This window comes from Austrofundulus limnaeus, unplaced genomic scaffold, assembly GCF_001266775.1.
Source record: "Austrofundulus limnaeus strain Quisiro unplaced genomic scaffold, Austrofundulus_limnaeus-1.0 Scaffold3, whole genome shotgun sequence".
Lineage (NCBI taxonomy): Eukaryota > Metazoa > Chordata > Actinopteri > Cyprinodontiformes > Rivulidae > Austrofundulus > Austrofundulus limnaeus.
In genome coordinates, this window is record NW_013952405.1 from 83546 (window position 1) to 92948 (window position 9403).

A 9403-nucleotide genomic window follows, 5' to 3' on the forward strand; every position below is an offset into this window, starting at 1 on the left:
CACACACACACACACACACACACACACACACACACACACGCACGCACGCACGCACACACACACACAGTATAAAGGATCAAAGTTTAATGTTCATTATTTATTTAATGTTTAGCCTGACACCTTACCCTGCTGCACCTTTTCTCAGGAACTCAGTTTCCTATGATGTGCTGTCTGTTCAGCACATACACTCAGTCCTGTCATTACACACAGTCTTCAAGAAAGATTCAATTTTTTTTCTTTCTTTTTTACATTTTGGGACAAATCTATGCTGCTTTAAGATCTTCCCTTTACAGAATTAGCATGTAGACCTCATAACTGTGGAGCTATTCTTGATTTACTGTAATTTGCTGAGCATTTTCAGGTGGAAATTACCTCTAAAACACCTTAGGGCTTAATAGGTTATAGTAGGCCTAACAACAGAGATATTTCCATTAATAATGGTCAAAGTCATGAAAAAAGTCACACATGAATAAGGATGATGCAAAGATGTAAAAAATCCATTGAAAAAAAATTCAACTTTATAATGATATCAGTTTAAAAAGTTAGAACCAGAGTCAGAAAGCAGAAAGTCTGGACTTGTGTTCAGTAATGTGAGGAAAACTTGTGTTTTAGGAAGCATTACTGCTGTTATGCAGTTTTCTTGAAAACTTAGCTTTAACTTGATTGTAGTTTGTTGCAGACCATAGAAATATGCTGTTAAATTGACTGAAAGTGTGCATACAGCTAAGATTATGACCGTGGTGAACATCATAAAGTACATATGATTTCACTTTTTTCTTCTTTTCTTTTATTTATTTATGTATTTATTTTTTTCAGCTTTGGTCTCTTACCCAAACTTTCAAAAACAAGCTGCATGTCTTGTTTTTTTTTATTTCCTGTAAACTATACATTTTTATATAGGGCTAGGATCAGGCATTATACATATTGTTCGGGATTCATGGGTATGCAAAGCAAATTCTATTTATTTTAAGATTGATTAAGGGTTGGTGTTTGGAAATATATATAAGAGGTGCAACGATACAGAAAATTTACGGTTCGGTTCGGTTCGATACTTTAGTCTCATGGTTCGATATTTTTCGACACAAAAAAGAGAAATTTCCATGCCCCTTTTAACTTGTAATTTATGTAAATAAATTATAAACATTTGTTTAATCTCAAAAGTACAGTTTTTAAATTAAATGTTGCTGAAACAGCAAGTTTCTCAGTGGACCTGCGCTCAAAAATGCAGTGTAGGTGGAGAAGTCGAACACAGATCCACTGATCCTTTAACAGAGAGCATCTTCAGAAGACAAGTTGATAACGTAAATATTAAAAATCTGTATTGTTCAATACAGCACTGTTTGATACGAGTACATGTATTGTTGCACCCCTAAATGGTAGAGCATGACATGGGGAAAAAATGACCTGGAGACATTTAAAAATACATCACATTTTCTTAAGTCTGCAATAAAAGCTAACATCATAGTTACAGTTTATACACAGTTTTGTTGAAGGTATGACAACAAAAACAAGTTCAGTGTTCTTAAACAAGTGGTCATTGTGAGTTTTCATCGTAAACACTTTAGATTTATGGTCCTGTTGTTCTTATTGCTCACAGAAACTAATAATTCACTCACTGTGAATGTTAGCAGGAGCTTATGTTGTGTTTTGCTCTAACAAAGACATCTGTCATTAAAAAAACATAATTTGACTTAGTGTCAGTTTGATGATGTGTAATTATGTTTAAAAACCTGTCCTGTTTGACATTTATATAGACTGCTCTTAATTTCCTGCTTGTTTTTCTTTCTTTTTTCATCCTGTTAGATATCATGAAAATTCTAAAAACAAGAAGCACTAAATAATTCAGTTAGCATGTAATTAAGATGGAAAAAACATCACAGAATCACAAGTATTTTTTATTTTATTTTTAAAGCAAAATTGATATCCGGTTTCAGATTTAGCTTCTGTAAAATCTGTAAAAAAATACATTATATATTCAACTTGCAACCCCGGGGCCACAATCCAGGCTGTGGCAGAGCTCAGCCCAGTCCACCAAAGAATTCACTTTAAAAAAATGTCCACGAGAGAAACATTAAAAAACTAAAATAACAAAAGTTTCCAGTCCTGAAAAATAGTTCATTTTAGGATTAACTACATTTCAAATTGCAAATTAAATTTATGTGAAGACAATAATTACAGGATGTCTGGCCCCTGAGCTGTTGACTTTCAGTAACTGTGACCTCCTGAGCAATTTTATTGTAAAACCCTGCTGTACAAAGTTCACCAATTTTTATACGTGTGATATTTTTAAAGTGTCATGCTCATTGTTTACTTTTTCCTCCAGGGTTTAACTAACTGCAATGTGAGCTCAGGTAACAAGATTTACTGTTGCATCTATCACACAATGACACCACTGCACATCTGTAGTTGGTCTAAAACAGAAAACTGTGTTTTTACAGATGTTCAGTTCTGTGAAAAGCTGCATGATCCGTACGGCTCGGTGTTCATCGCACAGGTGCAGCTTACTGCCAGTCTTGTTGTCTCTGACATCGCAGACGTGTATGAGCCATGTCTGCAAATCCACATCACTCTTCAAAGTAACTTGGACTTCTTTTTTGAGATATTGTTATAGAGTGAAACAGTACAACTTTGGTTTAAACTGAAAAGAAATGAAATATTTAATGGTTTTTGGGGCACTGTTTGCTGTACAGTCATATATATATATATATATATATATATATTTGTATTAATATATCTGCTGAAGCGATCACTGACCTCAGTTCCACTCTGCACATTCGTTACAGGGAGTGGTCCCGAGGGCTCAGGTGACGATGACGAAGAGGAAGAAGGTATGAAAACAAACAGTAGAAGAAAACGGTTTCTTCCCTCTGACTGATGAAAACATTAGCGTAGTTTAGTGCGCATGCAAGTTTTTAATTTGCCTCTGTCATGTTTTGTTTTCTCTATTCTCTTTGTTGCAGCTCTAGTGAAAGTGGGTCTCTCCTTCCCAAGTTCCATAGAGGTTTGCAGAGCAGTCACGTTTAATCTGCGCTACTCTGGTTTAAATCAAGAAACCACACACAAGGTAATACTGGTCATAGTCACCAAATGAAAAGCATCTGGGTTTTATAATTTAACACAGCAAGACATAATAAAACATGTCCTTATCAAGTCTTGGAGTTGGATAAATCAAATCTTAGAAGGATAAAAGATTATAAATGACTCTGTATTAATATTAACTGAACAAAAACACCTGGAAAAAATGACCAGGTACATCTTGCTCTTGAAGATGATTTGCGGCAACTGGGTTCTATGAATTAAATGCAGTGATTAAGTGATCATTAACAAGTGAGATCACCTCACATCTGTGGGCATATTTGGTTTTTATAACTATTCAGGACCTTTTCTAATCACGGTCAGGAACCAGAGCCTGGTTCTAATACTGTGGAAAGGTATTTTTAGGGTTAGGTTAAGGTTAATGATAGTTGTGTACAGTACTAGTAGTGTGTAAGGGTTAGGGTTTAAAAAAAATGCAAAAGACTCCAGAGCTACATCTCGGACTCACAGACCCTCCGTTAGCGTGCTAATTGTTACAATTCTCAAGAACATTGTTACAAAAAACACCAAACAAGTTTGGTCATGCTTTGATTTCAAGTTTTAAGATGAAATAATCTTTTGCTGGAGTTGCAGCTGTTTTGGGCAAACCTTGTAAATAACCCTGGACATAATCCCACATTATTTTGTGGGATCTCTGAAGAGGTGTTAGCATTCAGAGTATATCAGAGAGAGGATCGTCAGCTGCTACAACACAACACTTACAGAAGCTCAATATTTGTAAATCTGACTTGAGTTTGGGATGTTTTTGTGTTGGCTAATGTGAATCAGTTAGGCCATTATTTACTGTCTCAAGTTTCAGAGGTGCAGGCAGTCATTACTTTCTGAGCGTTGCACTGAATCAATTCAGTCATTTAGCAGATATTCTGCTAATAAACAAACAGTGATTACACTAAATGTTTAGTAACGATGGTGAGCAATGTGTAGCTCTAAAAGGAAGTGAAGAGCATGACTCTCAGCTACTTACCCTCTAATTTTGTTCCTCCGATAATTACTTTTTGAGAGTTTTATGAGTTCATCCATTGTTTTATGAAATATTTTTAATTTGATTTTCAATGCTAGTCTGCTGTGACGACATAATACCGTGTTTAGCCTCACCCGGGCTTCCCATCCCAGAAAGGTGACCACCTTTCATAAATGACTTCAGCAAGCGTACTTCTACAAGTCAAACATCAGACACTGTGTTCAACGACTGAAACGTGTGAAACAGATCATGTGAAAGAAGAATGATCTGAAGCACAGCAGCTGATCTAGAAGAGATCAGACTGGAAAAGAACAGATTTTATCAGACACGATTGCAAGAACATCTAGAAAGCTGTGCACAAACCAAAACCCTCACAAACCAAAACAAATACAAACAAGAATGAGATGACATTCCTCCACGTCGATGTGACATACTGATTAGCAAACTATTACGTGGATGCACGCCCACAGACTTTCACACACGCACGTTTTGTATTTCTATCTTTATTAGGACCGTGTATTGACTTCCAGTCATTTCTAGAGCCTAAACCTAAACATGGCTCAAATCACACCTTAGTCCTAACCCCTGACCCAAAAATGAGGATCCACTGTTTTAGGACCAGGCTTTGGTTCCCAAAAGGGAACGTGTTTGTACCAGAAAAGGTCCTGTTGGCAAAAGTATCTCATGAGAGGACGAATTAAAAAAAAAAAACTTTCAAATTGATAATTGAACGTTAATCTTAAACTGATTAACTTCAGACAACCTCATCCAAGATGGCGGCCTGCCACAGGTAATTAATCTTAGCAAACAGAACATCATATGACCCAGCCAATTAACAGATATTAAAATTTTGTGTGTAAGCTACACAAACTAAGTCCAACTTTGGCAAGAAAGAGAGCAAGCAGCTTAGAACTCTGGATGATTTTTAAAATCATGTTGAAAAACTGGTTCACGATGTAAGAAGCGGTCCGTAGGTGAGTAATACTGAGCAGTAACTGCAGCAACATCAAAGAGGTTTATTTTTAGCCTTACGGACTGTAAGGAATTTTCTCTTCTTTGACAAACTTAAAACTTCCCTCTACTCTTGTCTGAGGGACAAAACTCTAAAACAGCTGGGCAACGTACAGGCCAAAAATGTTACCAATTCCTGCACAACTTTTAGCGCTCAGAATAAGTTTGAAATGACTCTCAGATACTACCACTCCAAATTCATCCTGACTATCTGTACAGCCATTTGCAAGAGTTGATCCGCTCTGACAGACATTTTTAATCAGGTTTTATTCAGGCGTAAAATCTGTGGTAGAATCAGGGATTACTTTCCAGGAGTTTCGTTTGAATTTGACCTCTGGTTCATAAGATATTTTACTAACAAACACAACAATTACATGAATGCCCCTCTATTATGGAGCTGAAGGGTAAGGACGTATTAGAGTATGTTTGGGTGACTTGTTAATGTGTGTATCTGACATCCATCCACATTGAAATGTTTATCAGTTTGATGTGAGGGATTTTGTGTTAACATTTTCTTTATGTTTTCAGCTGCTGTTGACACGGAAATTAGAAAAATTGCGTTTTGGCTCAACTGTTGTGGTTACAACACAGTCAGCAAAGAGTGGGTTTAAAGTACAAAACATCACACTTCCAGATGATGGTGAGTAAAAGCACAATAATCTGAACAGAACCAAATAATAATAATAGTAATAATAATAATTCCTCTTTCTTTCAGTTTGCCATGAGAAGCTTGATAGGATTGTAACAAAATGTAATGGTAAGAAGTTAAAGTTTCATTCTGTAACTTTTAAAGCAATTTCTCAACATAAATAAATTAATTTGAGTAACTGTTGCCATGTCATGTTGCACCTTCAATCACGTTGCATTCTTGACCTTTATTGCAGCTGCTCAAAACCCGTGACAGATGATTGTTTAGTTGGTATTTATGATGACTAATGCGTGTCTCTCTTAGTTCCCGTACTCCGTGCAAAAACTGAGGACGGTGAAGTCCGACTGCAACACGAAAGCAGCAGCTCCAAACAAGACAAGCTCTCTGGTCTGATGGTCTGGGATGGAGTATGTTCAAAAGACTTACCATGGGTCAGTCTGCAGTAATCTGTTCAAATAAGTGATAATGCAGATTTCTAGGTGTGTGTTTTTATTAATTTATAAAACCATTTTACAGCCCAGAAACACAAGTGAGATTTCGGTTTCATCAGAATTTGTCGCACCTTGCTTGTGCTTCCAGGTAACAAGACAAAAAACATGCAAGAGTTTTTTTTCTTTCAAATAAGTTACTTAGTAAGGTGAATATTTTGTTTACAGGCATGGTGGGGGGAAGGAGACAGGGTGGAGTATTGTCCCTTCAGACATCATAAAGGTAAATAGGAGTTTCTTGTTCAGTCAGTTTATAAAAAGTAATTAAACATAAGTGGTGTTTTTGTTTTAAATTCCTCGCCAGCTTTATTTGAAAGAATGCACCAGAACATACACGTGACAATGGAGGAGGTTCCGCTGAGGAGTGGCAGAGCAGGGCTGTCCTGGAGCATAACTTCCACCTGCAAACTGAAGGGAGAGGTGCGGCTGTGCAAGAAAGATCTGACGGGGAGCTGGTGTGAAGAAGTGATCAACTCCACGCACAAACTGCAAGACAGCTGGACTAAATCAAGCTGCAGACATTTGGTATAAAAAAAGAGCACTTAATCCAATTGCAAAAGCTGAAATCTATAGGAAAAAAGTTGATGTTTTTATAGCATCATTGTCAAAAATGATCAAAAGTCTGTTTAGAACTGTACAATGTTGTGCCTGTCAACTAGAAAACTGCTTTGTTTAGATTAGAGGGCAACATTTTCACACTTAGTTTGGTTGACAATAACCTGAGGTTAACATTGTACATACAGAGTGATCTGATGGTTCAACTAATCAGAATTCCAAATATCTTTCTCTCAGTTGTTCTCTCAACAAGCTAGAAAACAACAACTAGGTAAAATTATTTAGCATTTTTTAATCAGCATTTTTTAATCAAAATCTGTTAGTAGAACTTTGAAACATTTTGGCGAAGAAGTTTGTCTACTTGAAATTAAGAACAACAAATTTATCTCTTAATAACGCATCTTAATCAGGTTTAAACACCAAGCGCCAAAATTTCACTGCTATTAATCATGATTTCTTTTCTCCCTTTTTGCTTAGTCTTCATATTTTCAGCAAACAGGATTGTTCACTGTGCCACGCCATCCTCTGCTTTGTGTGCAGGTACCAATAACACTTCTTACTAGTTCAATTATAAAATTGTAGAAAATATTTTCTACTTCTTGTGAACACTAAATAAAACTCTTTTGAAACATTTTTTAGGGGAAACTAGAAGGAATGAAGGCGTTTTCAGAGCCCCATTGTCCATTTATGAGTAAGACTATTAGCTCTTTAGATTTAGTTTCTTTTATATGCAAAACAAACAATTACATTAGGTAACTGTTCACATTATTAAAAAAAACTGTTATCATGCTTAATAAAACCCTCATGTTTTGTTTTCCCAGCCTCTCGAGTTAGGTGGATCCTACCGCTTCTCATTGGATTAATGCTCACGTGTTTGGCTATACTTGCAGCCTATTTAATACAAGGAATCCTAAAAGGTGAACTTATTATTATTTGTGCACCGTTAAATCTATTATATCATTTTCTGTAAAAAAACAAAAAAACAAGCTTAAATAAATCTAAATTTAAACTCTTGTTTTCTCGCCAGGTTACGTTTGGAAGTGGTTGAAAGAAGACGATGTTAAAGGTGAAACAGCCACCGTTCATCTTATTTTGACCAAACACTTGTTTTTAATTGTTAATTTATGCTGATAATATATATATTAGGGGTACAATGATACAGAAAATTTATAGTTCAGTTTGGTTCGATACTTTAGTCTCACGGTTCAATATTTTTCAATACAAAAAAGAGAAATTTCCATGCCCCTTTTAACTTGTAATTTATTTAAATTAATTATAAACACTTGTTTAACCTCAAAAGTACAGTTTTTAAATTGAATGTTGCTGAAACAGCAAGTTTCACAGTGGATCTGCGCTCAAAAATGCAGCCTAGGTGGAGTAGTCGAACACAGATCCACTGATCCTTCAACACAGAGCATCTTCAGAAGACAAGTTGATAAAGCAAATTTAAAAAAATCTGTATTGTTCGATACAAGTGTGTTATGAACCTAAATATAAATAAACATCAAAAGTTCTATTTTACATCAGTGTTGAGTAGGAAATTCAGAAATAACAGATTTGAAGTGAAGATACTTTGCTTTGAGTTAGGGGAAGTAAATAACTGATAAGGGTTGTATTTTTTTTACTTGTTTCATACCGAATAATTGTTTGATTAAAACAGTGATATTCTCAGTTTTCTTCTTCTTCAGGTGCAGTGGGTGGCAGTCACGTGGTGCTGCTGTATCCCTCTGATGAGACTGATAGGCGCCTGCCAGGGCTGCTGTGTCACCTGGGCTCGTCGCTTCAGTCCCTGGGCTTCACCGTCTCTCTGGACCTCTGGAGCCAGGCTGAGCTCAGCGCACTGGGCCCCATGCCGTGGCTCCACTCACGACTGGACCAACTGCAAAGGCAGGGGGGTAAAGTGGTGCTGGTCCTGACCCAGGCCACCTGGAGGAGAGCTGAAGAATGGGGCGCCTGCAGCTGTGAGCAGAATGGATTACAAAACGTAAACGCGGAGGGCCAGCTGGGGTGGGCCTACCCCCCACCTTCACGCCACATGGATGTTTTTGGTGCTTCGCTGAGCTGTATCCTTGCAGACTACTTACAGGGCCGTGCCGGGGAGAGGTTCATGTTGGTGCAGTTCGAATCCCTCCCACCTGAGCCACCGGATGGTTTCCGGCCTCTCCCACAGCTCTTCTGTGGACTTCACGTCTACAGCCTCCCGTCGCAGAGCTTGGGTTTTCTGACTGAGCTCGCTGGAACCAAGAAAGTGGCCTCTGCATCAGCCAGGAGGAAACGAGCCGGAGGGCTCAGGATGGCATCCCGGGCTCTGGCACAGAAACTGTCAGGGTTCACCGCTGGCACTAATGTCTTCAGACTTGCTGGGGTGTCTCAGGGTTGTGTGGGCGGGGGAGTGGAAGACTCTGGGGAAACTGTGCCCTTAAAATCGTATCTTATAACACCCCCGTCCAGCCCAGAGCCTGACCCCACGGTTGGTGAAGTGGTGTGGATCTGAAAGCTTCAGAGGGTAAAAGTCCAGTTATGGGATGAGCAGCTTGTGATGACAAAAGTACCTCGAGTGATGCAGTTTAGCTGTTTTCTCTACCCTGTAGGTGTGTGTGTGTGTGTGTGTGTGTGTGTGTGTGTGTGTGTGTGTGTGTGTGT

General features: G+C 37.9%; 1 protein-coding gene across 1 annotated transcript in view; it reads left to right on the top strand.

Annotated features, from left to right (window-relative positions):
* wu:fl23c11 (uncharacterized) overlaps positions 1–9403 on the top strand; it is a gene marked incomplete in the record, with an annotated part of 14302 nt that overhangs the window by 571 nt on the left and 4328 nt on the right. Inside the window, 15 exon segments of the mRNA XM_014015821.1 lie at positions 2324–2351; positions 2439–2576; positions 2784–2828; positions 2961–3064; positions 5597–5708; positions 5784–5825; positions 6021–6148; positions 6234–6296; positions 6374–6428; positions 6510–6730; positions 7238–7300; positions 7400–7451; positions 7582–7677; positions 7788–7826; positions 8449–9403. Of these exon segments, the coding sequence (XP_013871275.1) occupies positions 2324–2351; positions 2439–2576; positions 2784–2828; positions 2961–3064; positions 5597–5708; positions 5784–5825; positions 6021–6148; positions 6234–6296; positions 6374–6428; positions 6510–6730; positions 7238–7300; positions 7400–7451; positions 7582–7677; positions 7788–7826; positions 8449–9254 (1992 nt within the window).